Below are 27428 nucleotides of genomic sequence, written 5' to 3'. Positions count from 1 at the left end.
CGTGAACATTAGAGAGGCAATAAAATTACGATCTTTGTCGAATAGAGTTTAGCAATAAAAAAATAAATAAAACATGACATCATGAGTTTAGTTTACTGCTACTTGAGGATTTGACTCACTTTGTGCAATTTGTGATTTCTGAAATTCAAATTTAAATTGTTTCATATTTTTTATCCAAATAATCATTTATACCTTGAGCCCCAACTTTTTTGCAACTCCATTTCTAATTGTCGTGTTAAAAACCAAATAAATAAACGCCGGAGCTCCATGACCGAGCTCCCAATTAATATGTGCGACCACCACAATGGAGTACGGTGCTTCGAAGAAATTCATGTACACGTAGAGAAGTGATGCGGTCAGATTGAAACCGCAAATCAAGACCGATTGGATAAAAATTTGCTTGCTACGCTTGTAAGATTCAGATCCGGTGTTAACGTTCTTCATTTCGGCTCCAAGAGCACAACAGAACATGATGTAGAGGAAGCATGTGACGGCAACGACAATAATATTATTGGCAAGATGAGGATAGTTGTAGTACTGGAAAATACATTAATTTGTTTTTTTCTATAGCAATGGGCAACGTGTGATACAGCGCCTGACACTCTCCGGGTTCAGAAAAAAGAAAATGTCAATGTGCAATAGTTTGTGTATAGTTTGTAACAGGGGGCAAAATGCTCTTAGGCAAAATGCCGGTTTGCCGATCTGCCGGAAATTTTCAACTCAGACAATTTGCCGATTTGCCGGAAAATCGTATTTCTGCGAGTTGCCGATTTGTCGTTTGCCGGATATCAGTTTGGCGGAAATGTTTAGATGGGTATTTTAAAGGACGGAAACACAGTGCATTTTTGAAATTTGTTTCCCGCTTTCTTTGAGTATTTTCATAGAGTTTGCTTACTTTTCAAAATAGATGTAGGAACATTTATAGAACGCGTACAACTTTGCCGATTAAAAGTGAAATTCTGAGTTCCAAAAAAAGTGCAAAACCACAATTTGCCGAACATTCTGGCAAATTCGACAAATCGGCAAATTGCAGGAAATTGCCAATTTGCCGGGAAAAATCATTTGCTAAAAAATTGAATATTCCATGGTTGTTTATCTGTTTGAAAGTAGGTTTTTGTTTTGTTGGTTTTCTGTTCAAAGTTTTTTTGAAATGTGTTTTTTAGAAGCTTCACCTAAATAAATCCTCACCTCAGCAGTTTCTCCTTGAAATATAAATGGATCAAAAAACCATCCCAAATACTTGGAAGAATATAACAAAGGAGGTGTGAAAATTGCAAAATACAATCCGTATATAGTTGGTAAAATCAAAACTAAAAACGTCCGATTTTTGTCAAACATGAAGTTGGCTGCAGATTTAAAAGTAAAATCAAGTAGCCTATTGGTAACAAGCAGCATTGCAACAAGGCACGAAGAAGCCCAAAGACCCAAGCCAATGCTTCCAGAAACGTAGATTAACGTTGGATGGCTGCAGTAAACAGCTCCTTGGTAAGATAAAACGCCAGTTATCACGGAATTCACAATGATTGCAAAAATATCGACTATGGTTAGATAGGTCATCATTTCAAAACAGGACATCTTAAATTGCTCCTTTTCAGTCATTACAGCAACCATCGGGATATATAGAAAGATCACTATAACTCCATACATAAATTCCAGGATTCCAGACAAATAATGAGCTCTCCCATCATTTTGAGACCAGTCTTCGGCGGTTAGCAAGCTGTAAATAAATTTAAAAAATTGGCCGAGGCTCACGGAATCCCATGCTCACACCCACCTGCAATTGTAAAGAGGAATATTTGAAATTGAGCCATATTTGATGATATTGTTCATTTGCCGACGCGAGTCAACGTGCAATCTCACTGGTTACCTGAATACAAAACTTCACTGAAAAAAATCTTAAAATTGTATTCTAAAATTTTTTTGTTAAATATTCTTACGGATATTGAAACACAAACGACACATCAGAAAAAATTCAAAAAATCTAACAATATTAAAAGAGGTTTATTACCGAAGTCACATTTTGCTACTTTACTACCCAAAGTGACTAAAAACTACCAAATTTCGTGATGGAAAGTTCTGAAAAATTGTCAAGGAAATAACCCAAAAAGGGCTCGTTTGTAAAAAAGAACGCGGAGAAGACGCACATAACAATCTGTAATGTTTTCGACTAAGAAAAATACAATATTGGTACGGAAATTGATGATATGTCGGAAATTAATTTATTCCGACACACATTCATAACAAGTCGTACCGTCCGAGAGGAGTTTCTTTTGCTTTTTTTTGGGTTTTTGATAGACGGCAAAAGCTTGGGTGGGTACGTTCTTGTACAGGGAGCCAACGTTGAAAATGTCTTGCTCTTTTGTAATGGTGCTCCTCGAACCGACCAATGTTATTTCCTCACTGTTGTGTTGCGTTTTCGTGAGCTATGTGTATATCACACGTTATATAAGTTATATACAACCGGACGTCCGGTTTTTCCAAACGTCCGGATTTGGGACGAGCGGTGTCCAGAACTTTCGGACGCCCGGTTTATCGGAGAACGAGATCCGGGAACCCCTTTTCAAAAGTAGGCCACGCCCTCACGGAGACCCCATGGGTGGTAAATGAGGCTGGAATTATTTTTTTCCTTGGGGGACTTAAGGGAGCGTATATCCCGACATTTTCTGGGTACCGCGTCTCATTGTGATAGTGGGCCCACTAATATGTGTGCTTTTATATTAAGCGGCGGAACCCAGAAAATGTCGGGATATACGATCACATAAGTCCCCTGGCGAGAAAAATCTCCAGCGTCATATGCCACCCATGGTGTGCCCATGTGAGCGTGGCCAATTTTTGAAAAAAAGTTCCCGGATCTCCTTCTCCGGAAAACCGGACGTCCGGAAGTCCGGGTGCGGACGTCTGGATTCGTCCGGATTTGTCCGGATGGGCAGCCCTATATGACACACATTTCTAGCAATTCTAGGAATTTTTTAAAGGTCTACCGTTTTGGGCAATGTAGCAATTTACCAAAACTTTTTCTGGAAGACTGCGTTATTATATGTGTTTTTCATTTTTTGCCAGTATTTGTTTTATCCCACTTTCCAGTCGTAACCACAATTAAAATGTAACATTCCCGTCAGACCATTTGGAAAAAAACATAGCAGCCGACATCTTATGGGATATTGTTTATGAAATTCATCAAGAATTCCTATTTCTCATTTTTTTCGTTTGGTGAATACTACACAATTTAGTTTATGTACTTCTACCAGGTTATTTTTTTCAAATTTTCATTATGATTCATCATGAGAAAATTCAAAATTTAATTAAAAGCTGTCGAGTAAACACCTTGAACGACTAAAACTAAAAACTTTTTTTTTTTGAAAAAAATCCCGCCAACAAAATATGTGTTTTCATTTCAGTTTTTCTATATGTTTGTAATTGAACCAATGTCAGTGAATAACAATTTTTCATCACTTTACTGAAAAAAAACAACATCTGAAAATGTGTTTTCTTTTCAGAGAAGGAACGGTGAAGAGTTAAAGATCACGGATGCAGCTGGTCTTAGCAATGGTAGCCTAATTCATATCGAAAGTTGATAGGTCTAATTTAACTTTTCCAAACTTGCCAAAGAACCGTCCAAATTAAATTTGAATTCTCGCGCATTTAATTACGGCATCTTCGATATTTTCGCTTTTTCTGCCTCCTTCCTATAACCCCCATCTTGCCACACACACGCGTTTTCGATGTTCAAAAAATGTTCAAAAACATGTCCGAAAAAATGTAACACAACTTTGAACGTTTATATCTCGGCTCTCACTGAACCGAATTTTGAAATTCTTTTTTTTCCACATTCACAAAATATAGCGACGTGTGTTCATCTTATAGGGGGTTGATTTTGGAGCATCCTGTCGGCTCCACAAGCGGAAAAGCACACCCTACTTGTTTTTGCGCACACCGAAGTACTGGCCGAAAACCACTTTAAATTGAAGGAAAATTCGAGTTTCAGTTTAAAACGTTTGAGACTCGAAACTTAAGATCTCCTTTTCAATACCTATCCACTGTATCTAAGCTCATTGTGATATCTCTATTCGTTATTTTTAAAACGATAATTAAAGTTTTGCCAAAATTTCTGCACATTCCCCCTTTTCTCACACACACACACCCACCTCCCCCTTTCACATTTGGAGTGTTTTCGGTCAGTTTTTCACCATTGTTTCGGTCAAATCTCCGTCAGTCTTGCTCTTTTTTCAAACTTTTTTTTTGGAAAAATGTTCATCACATCGAGAGGAAGCGGAAAATATAATTTTTTCTTCCAAAAAAACTGGATAATCGTATCAAAAATCGACAAAATAAACATTTATTTTAAACAATTTACATTTTTCCATGAAATTCCCAAACTTTCCACTATCGTTCCGGTTTTTATGTTAAATTTAGAATTAATAGAATGATTCAAAATGGAATCTCAAGTCACAGCTCAATCCAATCATTTTTCGCGGAGATAGGGTATTTAATTTTTGCACACGGAAAACCAGTTTTCCTCTGTTCCTGGACAAGTTTTCAACTATCCTTTTGATTTTATGTTTTAATTTTGATATTTTTCATTAAAGCAAAGTAGACAAACTAAATTTGGTCGGTCTTGACAACTTTGAGCACATTTAGGGAAGTTTTGAGCGTGAAGCCCTTCCCAAGAGATTAAATGTTTCAATTTTTGTTATTTTTGGAAATAATAAACGCCATATTATTTTACTCTTTACGCCAATTCCAAAAATATTTTTATTTTTTTCAAACTCCTACTATGAGCAAAGTTATGACGGATTGAAGTTTTAGGGCATAACTCCTCACAGGCCGCCTCTTCTCACAAGAGGGTGCATGCGTGCGGATGGCTGGAAAATGTTTTATTCTAAAAAAAACATAGAAAGGCACTTTAACTCTAAGAAGAAGTTCACTTTGAACATATACATCAGGCATTGCAGGCCGGAGGCCTGCTATCAATAACCAGGTTTGAGGGCCGCAGGCCCGAAAACTCTTGAAAACTGTGGTCTGGCTTTAAACCTATTCCCAGCATAGCTGTTATTCACTCAAGCCTTATAACCAGGTTTGAGGGCCGCAGGCCCGAAAACTCTTGAAAACTGTGGGCTGACTTTAATCCTATTCCAAGCGAGGCCCCACCAAAACAGGATGCACCAAAACAGGAAGCAGGGCCGGGGCCTTATTTCGCAACCACCGCACACTTTTTTCGCAAGCCTCGCACGTTTTTTCATGATATTGTTGCATTTTACAAAAGAAAAAACGTGCGAGGCTTGCGACAAAAGTGTGCGGTGGTTGCGAAATAAAGCCCCGCCCCTGCATCCTGTTTTGGGTTGCATCCTGTTTTGGTGGGGTCTCTTCCAAGCAGAGCTGTTATTCACTCAAGCCTTATAACCAGGTTTGAGGGCCGCAGGCCCGAAAACTCTTGAAAACTGTAGGCTGACTTTAATCCTATTCCAAGCAGAGCAGGCCGTATTCATGAGTCCCGAAGGAATTTCAAGGAGATCTCGAATAACCACATAACAGGTTCGAGGCGAAGCCGAGAACCTGCGCCAGCTACCTTGCTAATAACTTAGAGCGAATTAACCCTATCCCCATTCCCGAAGGGCTGGCGGGCCCACAGGCCCGCTAGTCTAGCTAAATTAAAAGGTCTTTCTTGGTTTTTTTTTCAATTTTTTATTAGAAACATTGTTTTTCAATTTTCGAAACATCTTTTGGAAAAAGAAAACATGATAACCTGAGAGAAATTTGCGGAATTTCAAAAGTGTCTAAAAAATAGGCAATTTAAAAATTTTCCAATTTTTACAATTAATGTGTGTTTGATGATGACTGGCGTATTCTGAAATTTTTTTAGTGATTCTCAAATATGTCATATCTAAAACCCAAGTGACCAAGGTACAAAAGGGTATTTTCTCGGAATTTCTTTTTCAAATTTGATTATATGACGGAAGTAGTTTTCAAAACAGCTAGACATCACATGGATTCAAAAATTGTAGTTACGGTGAAAAAACTAAATAATAAGCAGTTAGCTCCCGTACTTTTTTCCCTTTACGATCATTTCTGATCTTTCTGATTAGGCGTCATTCGTTTTAATTCCATAGTATTTTTCCATCTTATAAAATAAAGCATTTCAGAATCTCTTGTGATTTGTGATGTTTTTGCTTGAAATAACCAATGTTCTTCTTTCTTTAATATTTTGTGTTCTTGTGAGCATTGTGTATTTTTACATTTTGTTTCTGATATTCATAGCGAAAAAAGTTTCGTTAAAACCTGATTTGAAGCTTATCTACTGCAGATTTGTTGCTGAGATATTTTTTCATTTTGTTGGTAAGTTACAAAAAGTTGGTGGGAAATTCAAACTATTTTTTTAAAAATTCGAAAAATATCGTGTTTTTTAATTCAGGTGAAAATTTTGATTTTTTCAGTTGTCCTGAACAAGTTGTATTCAATTGTTGGCCTTGTTTCCACCACGATGTTTGTCAAAAATCTTATCTTTTACCTGATATGGCTCTCATTAGTTATGGGTACTATTAAAACTACAATTGTTTTCTTCATTACCATAGACCGAGTTTTTGCATTCTTTTCTCCGATTTTCTACCACAAACATCGGAACAAAATCTCAATGTATTTGGTTTTATTTTTCATATCATTATTTGTATTTTTTGACCAATTCATGCTATTCGGCTACTGTGGGAACGTAATTGACGTTCCAGTGAACTGCGAGAATTTCCAGTGTACGGTAAATCAATGTTACCTACAATATTGGATGGTTCATGAGCAAGTGGTATTTTTTGTAATTAGCAGTTTATCCACTATTTTGTTCGTTCGACTTTTTGTCTGCAATTTTTTGGTGTTCAATCAAAGTAGCAAGTTGATTTCAAAAGTTAGAAAATAGAAATATTGCAAGACCTGTACTCTTTAATAAATTTATTTCAGGCCACCCAAATCGCACTTCTTGACTGCATTATTATCATCATTTTCAATTTTCTACCGGTACTTGTATTGGCGTATTTTCCATCAATTAATTTGAAAACTGGAATAACTGCGATCCCGAGAACCGGTGGATCTTTGTTTGAATCGATTATAATTTTTAGAATTATCGCTAGACAGAAATCTGTGGCGCCGACTTTTGTGTCACCAGTGTAGATGTTCTACTCGGGTGAAGCTTAACGGGGCGCTCCCGAAACACGGCTAATAGTAAAGATAAAAGGATCAAATAATTCATAAAACATTTTTTCTAAAATGCAACAATTCTCTATATCCACAATAAAAATATTATTTTAAAAAATTATACAGTGAAAAATAGAGATCGAATAAAAATTGTTATTTAATAAAGTCACTTATTCGTATTCAAAAAATAATTCCGGGTGCGAGTATTTAGCGAAACACACTTTGAACACTTTCATCAGCTCCATCTTGGTTTTATCATGTAGCAAAAATAGCTGTATAGCATTAATGAGCTTCATAATAGCGGCAATTCTCCCCGAATAATTCGGACGGCTCATATGGTTCAAATAATATTCGTGTAGATGATTTGATATGGAGTCTTGAAGTTGTTCTACTATTTCCACATTGTGCTTCGGACAATGTTTCATATAATGTTGAAAGCTTAAATAGCATAGCATAAAGCTCAATTCCTCGTCGGTTGGGTTGAGGGCTACAATCTGCTGAACTAGTTGTTCGTGACGTTCTTTGAAGTTGCAGTCGAAGCTGGAAATTTTTAATTTTTTAGTTTTAGGTTAATTTTGGGAGCAACTATTGGAAATCCGTAATTTCAAACATGAAAACATGAAACTTACAAATCCAATTGCTCAAGTTTATAATTCGAACACCATGATATATCAACTTCAATCGTCTTCTTAAACGCCACTAATTCATTGTCCACGTGAAGTACAAATGCAAAGTCTTCATACATCATTTGTCTTCTAGTTTTTCCCAGTGCTGCAAGCTTCTCCAATCCACTCCAAACAAGCCATTCTTTTTTTACAATGTCCAGCTGTATATTCAACAAATTATCATTATTGAAAAAATAATAATCTTACCTGCAATTGACTGGGAAGTTTTTGAAAATCATCAAAATAGGAGAACCATTTTGCAGTTTTCAGCACATCGTCCTCCCATATTGCGAAAGTCTCATCTTTCCCGAATTTTTCCATAACTTTTGTTGGTTTCTCCTGAGCACTGTGAAGATTTTGTAGCCCAATCGCAAGCCTTTTCAGTGCATTTGGAGTTTTAATTGGCGTTTCGGGACCCTGAAATATCAGTTTTTTGTGAAAAACTAAAAAAAAAGCTTCCTACCTTCAAAAGCTGCCTGTACGCAGTGTCAATGAGAAATCGAACATCAATGTGAACTTCCGTTGGAGAGTCATCAAAAGATGGAGCGGTGAACATTATGAGACTGGACCGGCCGAGGAAGGTGTCTAGGGTCTGGAAATGATTGAATTTCTAGGCTGCACTATCACGTCACAGCCCATTGACCATTTTTGCCAAGTGCTAAAAATTCTTCAAAAACTTACCTGTGGTATGTTCCGAATAACTTTCAAAGCCGCCTGCATTTCAAGCTTCTGCTTATACGGGTCCCTCTCAAATTGAAAATCTGAAAATAAAAACTGCTGAGACGTATACCAACAAATTCTACTGACTATCAATTTTCATCCCAATATCAAAACACCGTTGTAATCTACACTTTTTACAGCTCACATATCCATTTTTATCAAAATTGCAAACATTGTTCTTTTTACATGGTTTGAGATTGTTTGAAGCTCCGAATCTTCTGAAATTTATGAGCTGACTAGGGGATGCTTTACAAATTAAGAGTTCACCTGAAAAATACTGCACAAGCTCTGCATGTAAATGCTCCGAAATGCATGCCATGAGCAGGCTTCCAGCAAACTGGACATTTTTCTATTGTTGAAAGAGTGAGGTCTGGGGGTGAAGATGAGCAAGGATTGTTCATTTTCTGAAAATTAAATTTTTTTTTTCAAATGACAAAAAAATTAAGAAAGCATTAACATGAGTTTTTAACAAAATAAAAAATTTCTTCAAATGACCCATCTAAAAACACATAAATCTCTCAAATCCAAATACTCTCGGACATAATTTCACTAATAACAGGAGTGCGAAACCATGTGGTTCTAATCGAATAAGGTCATCGTCTCCGTCATTCAACTCATCAAAACACAGACGCATTCAAAAGAAAGTACATTGATTCTTTGGTCTCTTCCCCACATGTTTGCAATTGCCGACTTTTCTCGGGTATTCTGCGGGTGTTATAATGGACCTGGTAGTATTTACACAGCTTACTTGCTTTAGGGGGAATATCCTAAAGTGCTGGGGAACAAAATAAAATATTCAGGTTTTTTTAGAAAAAAAATCGGATTTTCCATAAATGAGCTGAAATTTTTGATGCTGAAAATAACAAAATGACACATGAAAATTTTAAAAATCCAAAAATCCAAAAAAAAAAAGTTTCAAAACTATTTTGAGATTTTGTGTATGTTTAAAAATAATGTCAACGAACAAGAACAATTACATTTTTCCAAACAAATTTTCTTTCAGAAACGAAAAATCTAAATAATATTTTTTGAAAAGTTTAACGATTCAAAAAAAATAGATAACGTCATTTTTCAAAGTAATTAAAACAAGCACCTCCGATTTTAAAAAAAGTTGTAAAGGTAGTTCCGAGCATATGACGAGAAATTTAAAAGAAGACGCAGACTCTACGAGAAATGTCTGATGTGGAATAATATAGTGTAGTTTGTAGTGCAAACAATAGGTGCGAAGAGCACTTGGTACTTTAGAAAAAGAGCAAAAATGTGCCAAGAATATAGGTGTTTATTTACAGATTATGAATTCGTTATTGGTAGTTCATAAATAATTCCGGATGGGAAAAGTTTACAAAAAACACTTCGAACACTTTCAAAATCTCCACATTTATTTGGTCTTGGTAGATGAATTGCTGGAAATTTCAGAGTTTTTTCCAGACAAGGTTTAATATAAAATACCTGAGCAATACTATTAAGCTTCATCAAAGCAGCAATCCTTCCGGAATAATTCGGGCGGGACAAATGGTTCAAGTAATAGTCGTGTAAATGATTTGATATAGAATCTTGAAATTGCTCAACGGCTTCAAGTATTTGCCCGTCACATTGTTTGCTAATTTGTTGGAAACACAAATGACATAGCATGTAACAAAGTTCCTCATCTGTTGGGTTGAGTTGTACCATCAATTCCAGCAGCTCTTCATGTTTGTTCCAATTTGAATCGATGCTGAAAAAATAGTAAGAGAGTAATGTTTTTCGAAAAGTTCGTAAAACAAAATTGATGAATTTTCAAGTCTTACGTTTTTAAGTTGGTGAGTTGTAGAGTGAAATTGGATTTTTCAAAAACATTTTTAAATTGGCCGCCAAATTGAGACTAAACTAAAAATTCGGGTAATTTTTTTCAGTCAATTTTTTCGGTTAATTCAATTTTATAAATTAAGTTTCAGCTAATTTTCAGAACAAAATCAAAATTTCAAGTTTGTATTACTCTAAACATATTTCTAGAAGTTTCCTGATTATTGTAGGAAACTCTAGAAGTTTCCAGAAAAATCTAAAATTTTCCAGATTTTTCTAGAAATTTCAAGATTTTTCTGGAAAGACCCGCTAACAACTTTTCTCAGAAATTTTAATTTTTTCGCCAAAATTGTATTCTTAGAAAATTTTCAGTTTCCTGCCGAAATATTTTTCTTTTGATGCGTCTCGCCACGATGGGACTCGCAACGATGAGTCTCGCCACAAATGGAGAGGCTCCGCCCATTGATGACGTAGTCAACAGACGTACACTATTTTTTAATATATAGGCAATGATTTAATTTTTTTAAAATAATGCTCACAATGCAAACTGCTCCGCTTTGTAATTTGAGCACCAAGATAAGTCGAACTCTACCGACTTCCCACAAGCCACTAGATCATTTTCCATTTGTAATACCATAAGAATATCATCACAATTCATCCGCTTTCTCATTTTGGCGGTAGTTGCCAGCTTTTCCAAACCATTCCAGACAATCCAAACTTTTTTAATAATCTCTATCTAAATATTTTTATTTATTTTTATTTTTATAAATAAAAAAATATTTTTATTGTAATTTGTACACAAAACATTGCAAAATTTTTAAACTTTACCTGAAATTCCGAAGAAAACTGTTGAAAATCTTCAAAGTAGGTGAACCACTTGGCAACTTTCAGCATATCATTTTCCCACATTGCAAACATTTCATCTTTTCCGAATTTTTCTAGCCGTTTCGTTACTTTTCTCTGAGACCCCCGGACTTGCTGTAAACCCAAAGCCAGCTTTTTCAAAATATTCGACGTTTGAATAGGTGTTTCAATGCCCTGAAGTACACAACTTTAGTTAAAGCTTGTACTAGCTGGAAATATCTTGCCTTTAGTAACTCCCCGTAGGACTTGTCAATCAAAAATTTGACATCGATATAGACCTTGGGATTTTGTGCATCTTTTGGTGGAGCAGTGAGAATTATAAAGCTTGGTCGAGCAAGGAATGTTTCAAGCGTCTGGAAATTGTATGTGCATGGCCCGACCTTGAGTTTGGGTTTTTGATGGTGAGGCGTGGAACCCGGAGGATGTCGGGCCACTTATTTCAGTCTCAATAACAATTTTCCGTTTTTTTATAAGACAACTTACCGGTGGAATTCTTCCAGCTAGACTGATGCATATTGAACTTCTCTTGTATGGGTCCCTTTCGAATTGAAAGTCTGAAAAAAACTAGTACTAATAGGGAGCCAGATCCCTTACTCTCAATTTTCATCCCAATTTCGAAGCATTTTTTTAATCGACACTTTTTACAGCTCACATATCCATTTTTGTAAAAATCGCAAACATTGTTCTTTTTACATGGCTTGAGATTGTTTGAAGCTCCGAATCTCCTGGAATTTTGTAAAATATTGTTAAAATATTAGAATTAGAAATTTACCTGAAAAACACCGCACAAGCTCGACAGGTGTACGCTCCGAAATGAATCCCATGGGGCGGCTTATAGCAAACCGGGCACTTTTTAGTGGTAGAAATGGTGAGGTCCGGTGGTGAGGAGCCGGATGAGCAAGGGGTATCCATTTTGTTTTCCTGGAATATGTATTTTTAATGTATTGTTTCAGCATAAATTAACCAGCGTAAAAATCAAATAAAGACATTTTCAAATCGGTGTAACCATATGATGAAAAAATTATTTGTTGAACTTTGAAGAGAGCGCAGAGAAAATGGAAGGACAAAACGCGTATTTTGTAGTGTATGTGTGGGTGCCCTACAGTTTGAAAGATCAAAGAGTATAATAATAGGAAAAAGTGACCTAATAAAAATTTTTGTCGACTTTAATGTAAAAAGTGGCATCACTATCTTCTAAATGCTCAAGAAACATAGGGTTTTAAATTTAAAAATAATGGTTTATTTATAGTTTGTAGTTTTTGTAGTTTGTAGTGCGTGATTATTTTTGAGCAAAACCCTTCATTTTTTAAAAACATTTTACAGAAATTTCAGCGCAAGGTTCAACGTTCTCAATTAATTTTCAGCAAAATTGAAGTTTTCGAAAAATTTGTAATTTTTTTTCAAAAATAGCTCGGCGAGAGCTGACGCAAAATTCAAAATTTTCAAACAATTCGGCGCGAAACTTAGACTTCAATATTTTTTCTGAAATTTACCGCGGAAATCTAATTTTTTCAAAAAAATAATTTTGGAATTCCTGAATTATGTCCAATATAGTATTATATTTTCACGCAAAATTCAAAATTTTATTCTATTTAAAATCCAGAGTTAAATTCAAATTAAAATATTTTATTCGTCGTTTTGCCGTAATAATAAAGCATGTTGAGATACAAACAAATGATTTTTTTTTAGAAAAAAAAAACATAATTTTTTGAGATCTTCCGCACTTCCATTGACTACCAATAATCCACAAATAATTCAGGATTTGAATACTCCACGAATAACACTTTGAACAGTCTCATCAGTTCACATTTCAGTCGTTCCCGCTGGACGTACTTCTGAAATTTCAAAAAAAGGTTAATTTTAGAATTCATAGAACAAAAAACCTGAAAAGCATTGTTGAGCTTTATCATTGAAACGATCCTTCCTGAGTAAGTCGGGCGGTTTTCATGGTTTATGTAGTAGTCATGTAAATGATCAGAAAGGGTGTCTTGAAGCTGCTCAACGGTTTCTTGAGTAAACCTGTCACATGATTTTTTGATATGTTCGAAGCAAATATGGCATAGCATATAACTGAGTTCTTCGTCTGTTGGATTGAGATCTACCATTAGTTGCACTAAATATTCGAGCTGAGCTTGATGGTCAAAGTCGAAGCTGAAAATGTTATTATCGTTGATCTCCGGGTATATGATAAGAAGCAGCCGACATTTATCGCAAGCCTCGATCGATGTCGGCCGCTGTGGATTCCAAAACTCACAACTGCAACTGCTCGGTTTTATAACTCGAGCACCAGGAAAGATCGATCTCGATCGACTGTTCACAGGCCACCAAATCATCGTCAATCTGAAGCACAACATTCGCACTTTCGCATGTGGAATTTTTTTTAGCATTTGCAGTATTTGCCAGCTTTTCCATTGCCGCCCAAATAGCCCAGACTTGCTTGATCATATCGATCTGCAAAAGTTTTTTTTTTCATTAGTATAAGTTTGATCTACCGGCACAAACCTGAAGATTATATGGAAGTTTCTGGAAATTGTCGAAATATGTGAACCATTTTGCAATCTTCAACATATCAGTTTCCCACATTGCAAGAACTTCGTCCTTCCCGAATTTTGACAGGATTTTTGTCACATTGCACTGAGTACTGCGAATTTTTTCCAGGCCTAGAGCCAGTTTTTTCAAGATGTTCGGTTGTCTGATAGGTGATTCGCAGCCCTGGAATATCGATTTTTCTTTGTTTCCGGGAGCATGGCAATAAGTTCTTGTTGTGGTCGGTATAAAAGTATTGGGGGAAGTTCAAATTTTCGAGGAAAATTTTGGCGGGAAAGACAATTTTTATGAAAAAAAATTTGCCGCGAAATTCAAATTTTATAAGAAAAAAATGTTTGACGGGAAGTTCAAATTTTGTAAGAAATACATTTTTGGCGGAAATTCAATTTCTCTTATTGTTGGAATAAAAAATGTTTGGCGGGAAATTCAATTTCTCTGAGAAAAACATTTTTGGCGGAAAATTCAAATTATCTATTAAAGCAGGAATATTTTTGGAACTCTTGATTACCTGTAAAAGCTCCCTGAACGCTCGATCAATTAAAAATTGAACGTCAACGTAGACTTTCGAGTCTCGTGAGTCAAGTTCTGCAAGAGCTGTGAAAATGATCAAACTGGGCCTGTCAAGGTAGGTGTCCAAAGTCTGGAAAAATGTTTTTCCAAGAAAAATAAAATTAGAAATCAGTGGCCAAGTTTTTCCTGGCCTAGAACATCCTGGCCTAAAAAAATTCGACGGCCAACTTACAAATGGAATTTTTCCGCTTTTATAGGGATCCCTCTCAAATTGGAAATCTGAAAAAATAACTTATTGCTCTTTCATACAAACTTTTTTTGAGCATACTGTCAATTTTCATTCCAATATCAAAACATCTCTGTAGTCGGCACTTTTTGCAACTCGTATATCCATTTTTGGTAAACTCACAAACATTGCTCTTTTTGCAGGGTTTAAGATTTTTTGTAGTAGCGAAACGTCTGAAATTTTTCTATTATATTACACTTTCTGATCATTTTATTGCGCACAGGCTCACCTGAAAAAAGCTGCACAAGCTCGACAAGTGAATGCTCCAAAGTGCATTCCGTGTGCTGTGTGTTTCCAGCAAACCGGGCATTTTTCCGATACGGCAACTATGAGATCGGGAAAAGATGAGCTAGATGAGCACAAGGCATTCATGTATGAAAAGTTAGTTTTTTTGGAAAGTTTAAAAAATTGAAAACAAAAAGTAAAAGAAATGTGTCAGAGACTAGCGAGACGATGATATCACGTGTTTGCACTTTTGATCTATGAAAATTTGCTCACAATCATTAACTGAATAGTTCAGTGGAGAGACAGAATGTGTATGTTGTAGTGAGCACGTAAATTTTAGAGATTAGAAATTGAAGTTTTTCCGAACAAAAACTGATACAGGTTTAGATAAGAAAGGGGACTTTCTGCAAGGAACTGAGCGCGCGGGTTCTCACAATTTTTTGAAGATATTTTAACATTCCAAAAAATTGAAATTTTTGTTTGAAAATTCACAAAATTAACTTGATATAAAGAAGAATCAGAATAAACAAATAAAAGTTTAATCGAGTATTTTTTTACACAAAAAATGGGTAAAAATTTCTTTACACTTTAGAAATACTTTGGGAACATGTACTTGAACGTAGACAATTCTAAAAATAATTTTGTCAAATTTAGAATGAAAAATTAAATGTTGGGTATTGGCGTGTCTACGACCCATGTCACCCACATACGACTGAACTCACTAACTAAGTTGTCAATTCCTGATTATTAGTTTAGTAATGTAATAACCTACTCGTCTTTTCCTCCTCGTCCAGTCTTAAGTACACAACATTAACTAACAAAAATTGCAATCAGTGTTTAGTTTAAATTTAAAATGGGCTGAAATAAATGAATTTCGTAATGAAACTTGAAATTCATAACATTTTAAGCGGTTCCAAATGTAGCAAAAATTACATTGATTTTAGCCAAAATCTCCAATTTTGTCCACTTTTCTGTGTCGCAGCGGTCCGAAGTTGACTTTGTTGGAATTTGGTAGCATCTTCACTTTGTTAGTATACGTCTCCTAATTTTGTTGAATGTGATACATTTAAAACAAATATGTAAGCAAATTTGATGTATTTTGGTTACCTTTTGGTTAAAAATGTACTTTAATCAACGAAATTAAATGAAATAAACCACCAAAATATGGGTACTAGTCTGAAATCACCCCGCCACTTTTTTCTTTAAATTTAAATAAATTTTCAAATAAAAACGTGTGGAGTTTTTGTATTTTTAGGCTTAGGAAATAACCGTTTCTAAGCCTAAAGATGGAAAATTGACATCACGTTTTATTAAAATGGATAATATTAAAATGATAAAAAAAAGTGGCGGGGTGATTTCAGACTAGTACCAAAATATGCAATAAAAGATAATGATTTTAAAAAAGTCGCCTTCAAACAGATGTGACACGGAAAAGTGGCCAAATTTCGAAATTGGAAATTATTAAAAGTTGGTTATATTTGAGAAGCAAAAAAGTGTACTACCTGAAAAAATAGCAATTGTTTTCTTTCTGGTCGATGTACCACAGTCTCTGTAACTACGCTAATATTTTCAAAAATCCCAAAAAATGTATTTTTAAGGCTACCATTAAAAGAGAAAAATATTTTTCTAGACTACATAAATGTTAGTATATTTAAGAGGTTCGAATATAAATATTTTATTGCGCTCGTATTTGAATAAAAATGTTTCAAAGTCGTACTCATGACAACATCTAAAAAGAGAGTGAGGATGCGCAGATAGTTCAAGAAAAAACGTATTGCGGAAGGAAGGGGTAAATTAAATAGTATTGATTCATTTGCAAACATTTTATTTTATTTGAGACGACTTTAAAGTTCAATGTTAATGTTAAATTGATTGTCGAGCCGCCAGCTGATAAACATTGAGTAGTTTCGTTATTTGTTTTTCGGCCTGTTACGAAATTTTTACCAAAAAAGTTTCAATAGTTTTTTTTTTTGAATTTTTGAAACGACTCATATTTATGTTGCTTAAACAACGAAATATTATAGTAAAATATATTTGTCATTAGCACAGTTTCATGTTTTTGGGATAGCTCACAATCAGTCGGTAGTGGTGGCCGCTAGCAATCGTCCGGCATTATCCTCTAGGTTCACCCTGCCTCTATTGAGAAGTGGGGCAATCCACGACTGGATTATCGGCCACAGTCCCCGTCTAGGACGTGGCTAATATTATAGCCCAGTGGGTTCACCACCGGGCAGTGTACCTGATAGATCCGGGCCCATAACGCTAAAAAACGGATCGTCCTTAAACCCTTTTAATCCTTTGATTTGGTTTTTGTGAGACAACACACTTTAAAGATTCAAACTTTCAAATAACGATTCTCCTGCTTTAAATCTTGTAGTTTGTAGTGCCTAACAATCCGTGAATGTTTGCACAAGTGCCGAAAATCTGATAAACATACTCCAGTGTGTATAGACAAAGGTGTGAGGCCTCAGACATGATCTTTTGATTTTTTAGGTGTATGTCTTGCACCTTGTTTTGCGACAAAGACATGTCAAAGTCTTTGCCGAATATTGGAGATAATGGATCTTGGGAAAATGCAGTGTATTGAATTTTTATGTTGAAAGTGAGGAAAACTTCCCATTTATTCTGAAAACCTATTTTTTCTAATGAAAAAAAGACAATTTAAGTTGTGGACACTCTACTATTTGGAAAAATGGTCTACTCTCAGCTAAAATCTCAAATTTTCGGTACTGTTCTCAAAAATAAATTCTCAAAAGTATTTTAAAACTAAAATGTTCCAATTAATAAAACACATGTTTCGAGAGACGCAAACTTGCAAAATAAAATGTTTTTGGATTTCGAAAAAAAAGTTTGCATAAAATGGATCTGGCGAGATGATGAAAATTTATTTGTTGAACTTTAGAAAAAGTGCAAAGAAAATGGGAGGACAAAATGTGTATTTTGTAGTTTATGTGAAGGTGCCCTACAATTTGGAAGATCAAAAAGTGAGATTATGTAGAAAAACGATTTACTTTTTGAATTTCCTTATTAACTGAACAATTTGAAAACAAGGGAAGATTTGGTGTAGTATTGGAACAGTAATTTACTACTTATTATAAAAAAAATTTGAGAAGAACCAAAAAGGTACACATCAAAAATGATAAGAGGAAAACAAATATTTATAAGTACTGTGCGGATAACGATTTTATTAAAATATTAGTATAACAATAACATCTGAAAAATATATAGGAATTTGATGAAAGGAAAACTCATTTTTTAGTTAAAATACATATTAAGCATTCAGAAAAATTCCAGGATGAGAGCACTCCACATGAAATACCTCGAAAACTTTCATTAGGTCTGCTTTCACACGATCGCGGTATAGGCATTGCTGAAAATTTTTTGAAATTTATTTATTTATTAGGTACTTGAGCAGAATACCTGCCCTAGAAATATTCTCTAATGAATTTTCCATTCATTTATTTTGAAAATGATAATCTAATCGAAACTTTGAATTCAAGCTTTTTAGGCTTATCCTAAGCCTAATATGGACAAAAAAGGTCGCCTATAAACTTTTCAAAATTGTCAACTTTTTTGGAACAGGTATACTAAAGTGGCAGTATCAGTTTTGCATAAAAGCCTACCTCAACAGTATTGTTTATCTTCATCATTCTAGCGATTCTCTTTGAATATTTGGGCTGGTTCATCTGATTCACATAATAATCGTGCAAGTTATTGGATAACACTTCTTGTAACTTTTCGACGGTTTTCAGAATGTTTCCTTGCAACTTTTTCCCGACTTGATGGAAACATAATTGACATATCATGTAGGACAGCTCTTCGTGGGTTGGTTCGAGGTCTAGCATTGCATTTATTAAAATATCTAACTGTCTTAGATCGTCATACTGGTCGAAGCTGAAACGTCAAATTATAAATTTTTATTTTTCGGTGGTGAAATAGCTCAGTCGGTAGTGGTGGCCGCTAGCAATCTGGAGGTTCACCCAGCCTCTATAGGGAAGTGGAGCAATCCACAACTGGATCATCGGCCACTTTCCCCGACTAGGACATGGCTTGAATTATAGCCCAATGGAAGCACCATCAGCCAGTGTACCTGACTCCCAGACCCGCAATTTTCACAGTTTAAATCTCACAATTTCAACTGCTGGAACGTATATTTTGAGCACCAAGATAAGTCGATCTCGAGTGTTCTCAGATCACAAATTAAAACATTTTTATTCACACATGTCATGACCATGTCATCCTTGCACAATTTTCGTTTTCTCGCCAAGGCAGTTGATGCAATGTTTTCAAGTCGGCCGAAAAGAAACCACACTCCATTTAAGATTTCGATCTGAAATTTTTTTTGGATTTTGAACTTTTGAACAGGTGGCAATAAATTATTGACACCGAATGAGCTTGGAAGTTGGTCAAAACATTATGAATGAACTATGAATTCAGAAGATTAACTGAAAAATGATACCTGAACAGAATGCGGAAGTCTCTGAAAATCATCAAAGTAGGTCAACCACTTTGCCATCCGAAGCATTTCTTCCTCCCACAGTTTGAAAATCCCCTCTTTTCCAATTTTTGTGACAATTTGTGACACTTTTTGTTGCGGACCACGTATATTTTGCAATCCAATCGCTAACTTTTGAAGCACATTGGAAACTTGATACGGGGTTTCTGAGCCCTAAAAATTTGAAATTTGACGGGTTTTACAGAGGAAGTGAACCTATTTCATTAGTCTTATTAACATACATTTAGCAAAACTTCAACAGCTCTATCAACGAGAAATTGAACGTCAATGTAGCGTTTGGGGCCGCTGGAGCCCGAAGGAGCACTGAAAAGTATCAAGCTGGGCCTTCCAGAAAATGTGTCAACCGTCTAAAAAATGTGATTTAAACATAAAATTATTGAGAAATAAAAAATAAATTACCTGTGGAATCCCTACATTCATTTTTAACGGGTTAAATGGCTCTCTATCGAATTGGAAATCTTGAAAATATACGCATTTCCAAAAGTCTGAAAATTTTAGACTCACTATCAATAGTCATCCCAAATTGCAGACACCTTTGCATTCTGCATTTTTTGCAACTAAAATACCCATTTTTCCGAAAACTGCACTTATTTTCAGTTTTACATGGCTTGAAATTATTTGAAATACCAAATCGCCTAAAAATTTAAAATTAAAAATTTTGAAAAATTAGGAAATTTTACCTGAAAAATGCAGCACACGCCCTGCAAGTGACCGCTCCAAAGTGCTTCCCGTGAGCTGGGTTTTCACAAATTTGGCACTTTTTTGAACTAATTTTTGGGATAATTGTAAGATCTGGAGGAGAGGGGGCAGATGAGCCAGGGGAATCCATTTCTGAAAAAATTACATGATTGCTTCGAAAAAGGAATTTTTTGAAGTTAATGACAGTAGAAAACCTTTTAAAAATGTAGAATTGAAAAAAAATTTAAACAAATGTCAATACTTTGAACTATATAGATCTTCAGCTAACTTAAGGGGTAAAAATTGAAAACCATCGAAACAGACTCCAATGTGTATGGAAATAAATGTCCGTGCGGCTGCAGACATGATCTTTTGATTTTTCAATTGCATGTATTTGTTTTGCACCATGGTTTGCGACAGAGACATGTCTACGTCTTTGCCGAATATCGGAGATAATTGATCTTTAAAACATGTTTAGTAATTAAGTACTGAAAATGCATGTTTAAAATGTAGAAAACGCGGAGTCTGTCAGTGGGATTCAAATTTTTTTTTTGGAAATTGAAAAATTATTCCTGATTGTGAGTCAAATTGAAATGCATTAAGTGAAAAAGTAAAAAAAATCAATTCAGAAAAAAAATTGAAAAATGAAAAGAACCAAGTTCCAAAAAATAAACTCTAATTTCAACAACCATAAAGCTCACAAAAGGGCAAAATTTGAGTTGTTCCCAACCAAAGACTCATGTTTTGAGAGACGCAGATGTGACAACAGGAAAGCGGAGAATTCGCCAAATACCTTGTATTGATTGGCAGTGAAAATAATATATAAGATATGAATAAGGAATTGATGCTAAAATTTATTTGTAAAACAGAGCACTTTGTCTGAAAAAAAAATAAATTTTCAATTTCCCGAAAAATTTCGATCGAATTTCCGTATGACTCACCTCTCCGCAGAAATAGTAGTTTGTGCCCTGGCAAACAATTGTTTAAACATCAACGTCAAAAATGTTTATTTTGTGAATGAATCGAAAAAAAAACTTTATAATGATGATTAGAGATTCTATAAAAATATTAAAGATAAAAATTTCAAAAAACTAAATACTTTAAGCATTCAAAAATGTGCCGGGATGAGAACACTCCACATGAAAAACTTCGAAAACTCGCATTAACTCCCCTTTTACACGATCCCGGTATGGGCATTGCTGAAATTTTTCAAAATTTATTTTCAAATTCGTTCTGCTTGAATACCCACGTCTACTGTATTGTTAATCTTCATCATACTTGCAATTCTCATAGAATATTTTGGCTGGATCAAGTGATTCACATAATAATCGTGTAGGTGATTAGACAGAACTTCTTGTAATTTTTCGATAGTTTCTAGAATGGGTCCATGTAACTGTTTGCCAACTTGATGGAAGCATAATTGGCAAATCATGTAGCAAAGTTCTTCGTTGGTTGGTTGGAGATCTAGCATTGCTTTGATTAAAGAATCCAACTGTCTGACGCCATCATATTGGTCGAAACTGGAATGCTTGAAAGTTCAATTATTGTATTTAAAGGTGTAGTAGCGCCAGTGGGGATTTTGTCTAAATAAACTTATAATGATTCAAAACAACCGGATATCATAATAAAACACTCGAAAAATTTTTAGATTTTTATAATTTCTGGTCAAAATTTTGGCAAATTGCCAAAAAAAAAGAAGGGAACTCAAAACAATTTTGAATGTTCCGACTTCTACAAGGTTTTAATAAAAATAATAAAGACAAAATTAACGTACTAAAAATGTAGGACACACATTTTTTTGGTCGACTTCCACAATTATGATTGACAACAACTGAGTAATTGTCATTTTTTGATGGTATGTTTAAAATTTTCAAAAACTTTTGAAACGTTTTATTATAATATTTTGTCATTTTGGCACCATAAGAGTAGTTTTTAACACTTTCCCTACTGGTTAGTGAATTTAAATGATGAATATCATTTTAAAATGGTTAAAAATGTTTTCAAAAACTACACTCAAATTTTTCAAGCAACTACGCGGCCAACACTTTTTTGAAAAGTTTGGCAATTTACAACAATTTTAATGGGAATAATTTTAAAAAAATTTTGGAGGGGTTTATTGTGATATTTAGAATGTTTTTTAAAAACTCACAATTTCAACTGCTCATACGTGTACTTTGAGCACCAAGATAAATCCACCTCGATGGTTTTCAAATCAGAAATCACCAAGTTTTTATTCATATATGACATGACCAGGTCATCTTTGCACAATTTCCGTTTTCGGGCTCTCGCAGTTGTTGCGAGGTTTTCCAGTCGACTGAAAAGAGACCACACTCCCTTCAAAATTTCAATCTGAAATTTGTTGGAATTTTTCGACTTCAAAGATTTAGATTTTCAACTTTAAAACTTTCTTCAAAACTCTCAAATTTTGAAGCAATGAAAAGTGTACCTGAACAGAATTTGGAAGCCTCTGAAAATCATCAAAATAGGTCAACCATTTTGCAGTTCGGAGCATATCTTCTTCCCAAATACCAAAAACTTCTTCTCTTCCCACTTTTGTGATAACTTTGGAAGTTTTTTCTTTTGGCCCTCGAATGTTTCGCAATCCAATCGCTAATTTTTGCAACACATTGGGAACTTGTAACGGGGTTTCTGAGCCCTGAAATTTGAAATCTTGAGTATTTCATCAAACTTGTTAACCTACATTTAGCAAAACCTCAATAGCTTTATCTACAAGAAATTGAACATCAAGATAATGTTTGGAGCTGCTGGAGCCCGATGGAGCACTGAAAAGTATTAAGCTGGGCCTTCCAGAAAATGTGTCAACTGTCTGAAAAAGAATTTAAACAAATTGCAGAAAACATTTCAATTACCTGCGGAATTTCCAAATCCTTTCTGTAGATAGGTTCTCTATCAAATTGGAAATCTAGGAAAAAGATATAAATTTTAAAATTTCGGAAATTTTGTAACTCACTATCAATAGTCATTCCAAATTGCAGACACCTTTGCATTCTACACTTTTTGCAACTGAAATACCCATTTTTCCGAAAAGTGCACTTATTCTCCAATTTGCAAGGCTTGAATTTTTTTGAAATACCAAATCGCCTGGAATACAAGATTATTAATATTCAAACTTCTCAAGAAAAATTACCTAAAAAATGCTGCACACGCCCTGCAAGTAATCGCTCCAAAGTGCTTCCCGTGAGCCGGGTTTTCACAAATTTGGCACTTTTTTGGGCTGATTTTTGGGATTACTGTAAGATCTGGAGGAGAGCAGGTAGATGAGCCAGGGGAATCCATTTCTAGAAATTTTAAACAATTTTTTTTTGATTGCCAAAAATTGCATGGCAACTTTTATGGCACGAAACAAAAAAAATTATTTTGGAAAATATATAAAGTATAAAACATATAATATAAGGTAACAACAAACTTTTTAAAAAATTGTTTAATTTTTTTCTATTTTAGAAGTTATTCTGTACTCCTGGAAACAAAATTATTCTGGCTTATTGTTAGAACAGGGGGTTTTGAGAGACATAGACTTGACAACAGGGAGGCATAGAATTCAACAAAGACTATTGATTGGCAAAACAAACATAATGAGAGACATGAAGGAAGTTATGCAAACTGAAGCACCAGAAATTAAAAAAATGTGAACTTTAAAAAAAATCAAAAAACTTTTTATCTGCTCTCCGATTTCGAATGGTCGTATAATAATTTTTATAGTCGAGGAAATATCAATTTTTGTGTGTCTCACACCTCTTCGCAGAAATAAACGTTTGTGTTCTTGCAAACAACGTGAAATCAACATCAAAAATCACTTTTTATTTTGAATTTGGTAGTTCGGAGATAATAGCATTTTTATGTATGTACCTTTAAAGGTGAAGTAGAGGTGAATCACATTCACAAAATAAAAATGGTTTAAAAACATAGTGAAACACTTTACGAATTCTTTAAATAATGTTCAGTAAAAGTTTTGGCAAGCTGCCATATTTTCCAAAATTGTGGGTATTTTGTCAAAAATATAAACCTTATTGGTAGAAATAAATTTTTTGGTCTACTTCCAAAACTATGATCACTAGGTGATTCAAATTTTTTTGAAACTATTCTAAAAACATTTATTGTGATTTTTGTTTATGCAATTAACAAAACGGCAGATTGCCAAAAATCAGAATTGCTGAAAATATAAAGCTGTAAAATTTCCGTATTTTTTTAAATCGGTACAGTTAAATTCGGTCATTACAGTTTTTTTGTCATTGAAAACAATTTTTTTCTCCTTTACTTTTAGAGCTACACTTATACAATTTAGTCAGACAAAACGAATACAAAACCATTTATTAAAACAAATTAATTTTTAAAAAACCATTACAAAAATCAAAACTTAATGCCATGAGCGACAAGCTCGGCCTTCTTCTTTTCGATAATAGCATGATAGATAGTTTGATCGGATTCCGGTTGAGTTTTGATGAATGTCTCAAGTTCAGCGAAGAGCTTTCCAATAGTCACCATAGCTTGAGCCAGATCTGGCTTCTCGCCCTCCTTTGGCTTATAGGTGGCAGCGATCTTCAGGATACCATCGATGGCTCCGGAAGAAAGCCCGGCGGCCGACAATTCGGTCTTGATTTTTTCAACTGGAAATTAATAGTTTTTGCCTTTTGAATCACTTGTTCAAAAAAGAAACATGTGCTACATTCACGGGCACCGCTTTGAAAATTCTTACCAATTGCGGAGGCCATTTCGAGAAGCGAGTGGAAAAATGTGAGCAAGCTGGCGAACTGATGGATGATGAATATTCGCCTTTTCGCCGTTCTTAAGTACACGAAATTTTGTGATTTTTGTTTGTTAGATGACTCATTTGACTCGATATGGCAGAAACCTCAGTGTGATAAGGAAAATGTTCTCTGGTGACTTTTTGACATTTTCATGGCTTTGAACTTTTTGGGCTCACACAGTTTCCTGGAAGGAGTAATATTAAGAAGTTACGTCAGTGTGTGAAATATAGAAGCAACCGACATAGATTTAAGCTCGCAATTGTATTGGCGGGAAATTTAAATTTTCGAGAAAGATTTTGTAGGTGAATTCAAAAGCTTGAGAAAAAGTTTGGCTGATTAAACTTTTTTTTTGGAAAAATTTGGCGGAGCTTCGAAATTTTAACTCATCTCAAAAAGTTGGTGCTGGAAATTTAAACTTTAATTTTTTATTTATTTTTGGTTCGGAAATTTTGAAATGTTGTTATTTGTAGATTTTGGCAGCGATTTCAAAAATTAGTTTAATACTTTTGTTTTGTTAAAATTGAAATTATAATTTTTAAAGTGGTTCCCTAGGATTCTATAGCATTTTTAGCCATGACGTTTTCTTTTTTTTTGTCAATTAGGGATTGAGCCTGTCAGTAATGAGACAACTGAGTTGAATAATTCAAAAAAAAAAACAGAAAACCAATTTCCATGTTCTCATAACAAAACTGAAATTCTGAGAAAAAATTTGCTGCCAAATAAGAGCCAGAATTTTGGAATTATTCAAGAAATATGAATAATTCACGTTCAATTTGGAATGAAAATCCGATTATTTATAACACTATCAAGCGAGTTTTTGCGTTTTCGATAGCTATAATTTTTCCATTCACTCATTATTGTGTGCTCACGAAGTCTCCGAAAAGTTTCGGGATTTTGAAATGGATAATTTATTTTCATTGCTGTTGGTGAGTTTCTGGGAGCAGCCGGCATTTGGCGAGTGGCGGTGAAGTACACAAATGTTGCGCAAAACCGTGAAATGTCGGCTGCTCTTGATAATGAAGGCAACATTTGTATATGTTGATGTTAGCAGCCGAAATCTAACGAGTAGTGGTAAATTAGACCAATGTCGGTGTTTGGCGCAGCATGTGAAATGTCGGCTGCTCGATAAAATTTTATTGATAGAGGTAACATTTACGATTTTGTTAGCAGCCGACGTTAAACGGTGCGGCTGTAGCAAGCAGAGGTCGGTATGTGGGGCAACCCGTAAAACGTCTGCTGTTCAATAACATCTCCTCGATTTAGGCCAAACTAAAGTCGGCTGGAATTGGCGTTTGTTTCAGCTTGTGAAATGTCGGCAGCTCGATAAGATATAAGGCATTCAATGTTTTGTTATCAGCCGCCGACAATTTACGGGTATTCAATAACTCTTGCTTCTATTAAGCGTCACGTTTGAATGGCTCAATAACGCGTTTCTGATTGATATCATGAACTTCCAACCGACCGTACTGATTCGAGTGGACGGATTCTTAAACTCCCTGGTAGATCCTGCAACTCTGTATTTTATGAACTTTTCTGTGGAAAACGGTATCTACTTTAAAAACATTTTTGCATTAAATTTCCGTTTCCAGTAGCATGCACATCAGCCCTGATCTTGTTCACAAGTCGGTTGTTTAAGATTTTCAACATGTACCGATCTCATTGTTCCTGGCAACGATATTTTAGCGAAGGCCTAGTCTACTCGGCTGTTGCTGGAATAGGGCTCTGGACTATACCGACGACTGTTTGGGGTCTGCCAAATCAGTATACTGAGAAGCTGAGTATTGTGTCTGTAAGAATTGATTCACAAATTTAAATGATTACGGTAACAACTTCAGAGCGGAAAGTTCTATCCCGACTGCTTATGGGATTCAACTGTGGTTGTAACAAGTGGGAGTGACTCGGAAAGTGAAAATTTTGTTTCAATTCTCATAATTTTGAACTCGATATCTATTGGAATAGTAATATTTGCGTCGGCAAAAGCCGCTTTTCATTTTCTTGCAAAGCGGATGGAAGCGCAAAACGCGTCTGTAACTACAAGGAGGATGCACCAGAAGTTCAATGAGCGGACTATTTTTCAGGTTCTATATCTTGATATTATACCTTTACCTCATAGCTGCCTGCTTACCTACCTATAATTTTTAGTTGCAAGACAATAAAATGTTTCAGGCAACACTTTATCTCTCCTTTATGTGCATTCCATTTATCATGATCTACATCACTCTTCTTCTCAACGTTAGAATCCAAGGACTCGCATATTTTATAGACTTTGCGTTTGAAAATCGTCCGGTGGCTTGTATCATCTCGTTTTTTTTGTATTATGATCCTTATCGGAATTATTTGCTGGAAGTTGTACGATATAAGTCGAGACGTAGAGTGATCAATAGTTCAACCGCTGTTGCCATTACTTCTTCTTGATTTCTACGTTTTTTTATTCAAAAATAAAGTTTTTGCATCACATTGCTATACATTGAAAAGTTTTGGTGAATCACGGGGGACCATGGGGACCATTTGGACACCATATTGGACCTTAGAGGACCAAGTGGGATTAGATGTAATCATATGGGGTTTGCTGGGATCATGGAAAACCGTATGAGGATCATAGGGGGATTATAGGAGATCTTCGGGAACCATTGGAAATGAATTGGAAACATAGTAGACAGAAGGTGAGCGTAGGGGATCATACAAGGTTGCGT

The 27428-nt window shown here is 35.0% G+C and overlaps 9 protein-coding genes across 14 annotated transcripts; 2 read left to right on the top strand and 7 right to left on the bottom strand.

Annotated features, from left to right (window-relative positions):
• Positions 1-87: 87 nt before the first annotated feature.
• Positions 88-1830, bottom strand: srt-31 (Serpentine Receptor, class T; the record flags this gene model as incomplete). The annotated part of the gene is made up of 4 exons (NM_070812.1): positions 88-138; positions 193-537; positions 1189-1717; positions 1775-1830. The coding sequence occupies 4 exons, from the start codon at positions 1828-1830 to the stop codon at positions 88-90; spliced, it is 981 nt and encodes a 326-aa protein (NP_503213.1).
• A 4328-nt stretch (positions 1831-6158) lies between these two features.
• On the top strand, positions 6159-7152 carry srbc-57 (G-protein coupled receptors family 1 profile domain-containing protein; the record flags this gene model as incomplete). The annotated part of the gene is made up of 3 exons (NM_070811.2): positions 6159-6333; positions 6432-6889; positions 6943-7152. The coding sequence occupies 3 exons, from the start codon at positions 6159-6161 to the stop codon at positions 7150-7152; spliced, it is 843 nt and encodes a 280-aa protein (NP_503212.2).
• Positions 7153-7209: 57 nt separating this feature from the next.
• nhr-201 (Nuclear Hormone Receptor family) lies at positions 7210-9891 on the bottom strand. The gene is made up of 8 exons (NM_001392466.1): positions 9856-9891; positions 8829-8977; positions 8649-8779; positions 8523-8602; positions 8305-8433; positions 8049-8258; positions 7806-8002; positions 7210-7716 (listed from the first exon to the last, which is right to left on the bottom strand). The coding sequence occupies exons 2-8, from the start codon at positions 8960-8962 to the stop codon at positions 7347-7349; spliced, it is 1251 nt and encodes a 416-aa protein (NP_001379591.1). The 5' UTR covers positions 8963-8977; positions 9856-9891; the 3' UTR covers positions 7210-7346.
• nhr-202 lies at positions 9756-12131 on the bottom strand (the record flags this gene model as incomplete). 2 transcript variants are annotated; one of them, NM_070809.4, is made up of 8 exons in its annotated part: positions 9756-9964; positions 10011-10275; positions 10883-11079; positions 11172-11381; positions 11432-11560; positions 11691-11761; positions 11802-11932; positions 11980-12131. In NM_070809.4, 8 exons carry the CDS (start codon positions 12117-12119, stop codon positions 9863-9865), a joined length of 1245 nt encoding a protein of 414 aa, NP_503210.1. The 2 variants fall into 2 exon arrangements, with proteins under 2 accessions (NP_503210.1, NP_001300154.1); NM_001313225.3 differs by lacking the exons at positions 10883-11079; positions 11172-11381; positions 11432-11560; ... (1 more) ...; positions 11802-11932; positions 11980-12131 and having other exon boundaries at positions 9863-9964; positions 10011-10232.
• A 688-nt stretch (positions 12132-12819) lies between these two features.
• On the bottom strand, positions 12820-14924 carry nhr-203 (Nuclear Hormone Receptor family). Its single transcript, NM_070808.7, has 8 exons — positions 14780-14924; positions 14593-14723; positions 14497-14543; positions 14263-14394; positions 13710-13919; positions 13462-13658; positions 13091-13358; positions 12820-13042 (listed from the first exon to the last, which is right to left on the bottom strand). The coding sequence occupies exons 1-8, from the start codon at positions 14920-14922 to the stop codon at positions 12941-12943; spliced, it is 1230 nt and encodes a 409-aa protein (NP_503209.2). The 5' UTR covers positions 14923-14924; the 3' UTR covers positions 12820-12940.
• Positions 14925-17760: 2836 nt separating this feature from the next.
• Positions 17761-20850, bottom strand: nhr-98 (the record flags this gene model as incomplete). 4 transcript variants are annotated; one of them, NM_001313226.3, is made up of 9 exons in its annotated part: positions 17761-18145; positions 18399-18669; positions 18906-19105; positions 19235-19444; positions 19513-19638; positions 19691-19749; positions 19796-19926; positions 19972-20122; positions 20281-20395. In NM_001313226.3, 9 exons carry the CDS (start codon positions 20393-20395, stop codon positions 18047-18049), a joined length of 1362 nt encoding a protein of 453 aa, NP_001300155.1. The 4 variants fall into 4 exon arrangements, 3 of the variants coding, with proteins under 3 accessions (NP_001300155.1, NP_001360400.1, NP_001300157.1); NM_001372992.3 differs by lacking the exon at positions 20281-20395 and adding an exon at positions 20671-20850 and having other exon boundaries at positions 17936-18145; NR_132478.1 differs by lacking the exon at positions 20281-20395 and adding an exon at positions 20671-20710 and having other exon boundaries at positions 18047-18145.
• Positions 20851-20959: 109 nt separating this feature from the next.
• On the bottom strand, positions 20960-23268 carry nhr-123 (Nuclear Hormone Receptor family). The gene is made up of 8 exons (NM_070806.7): positions 23118-23268; positions 22941-23071; positions 22840-22892; positions 22671-22796; positions 22416-22625; positions 22119-22318; positions 21219-21489; positions 20960-21168 (listed from the first exon to the last, which is right to left on the bottom strand). The coding sequence occupies exons 1-8, from the start codon at positions 23264-23266 to the stop codon at positions 21070-21072; spliced, it is 1239 nt and encodes a 412-aa protein (NP_503207.2). The 5' UTR covers positions 23267-23268; the 3' UTR covers positions 20960-21069.
• A 1013-nt stretch (positions 23269-24281) lies between these two features.
• M02H5.8 lies at positions 24282-24738 on the bottom strand (the record flags this gene model as incomplete). 2 transcript variants are annotated; one of them, NM_001313229.3, is made up of 2 exons in its annotated part: positions 24282-24594; positions 24684-24738. In NM_001313229.3, 2 exons carry the CDS (start codon positions 24697-24699, stop codon positions 24338-24340), a joined length of 273 nt encoding a protein of 90 aa, NP_001300158.1. The 2 variants fall into 2 exon arrangements, with proteins under 2 accessions (NP_001300158.1, NP_001300159.1); NM_001313230.3 differs by lacking the exon at positions 24684-24738 and having other exon boundaries at positions 24338-24472.
• Positions 24739-25488: 750 nt separating this feature from the next.
• On the top strand, positions 25489-27188 carry srh-35 (Serpentine Receptor, class H; the record flags this gene model as incomplete). The annotated part of the gene is made up of 5 exons (NM_070804.2): positions 25489-25661; positions 26138-26280; positions 26325-26524; positions 26571-26813; positions 26902-27188. 5 exons carry the CDS (start codon positions 25489-25491, stop codon positions 27148-27150), a joined length of 1008 nt encoding a protein of 335 aa, NP_503205.1. The 3' UTR covers positions 27151-27188.
• Between the last annotated feature and the right edge of the window lie 240 nt (positions 27189-27428).

This window comes from Caenorhabditis elegans, chromosome V (assembly GCF_000002985.6).
Source record: "Caenorhabditis elegans chromosome V".
Taxonomy (NCBI): domain Eukaryota; kingdom Metazoa; phylum Nematoda; class Chromadorea; order Rhabditida; family Rhabditidae; genus Caenorhabditis; species Caenorhabditis elegans.
Note: the sequence above shows the minus strand (reverse complement) of the source record. Positions and strands in the feature narration are given on the sequence as shown.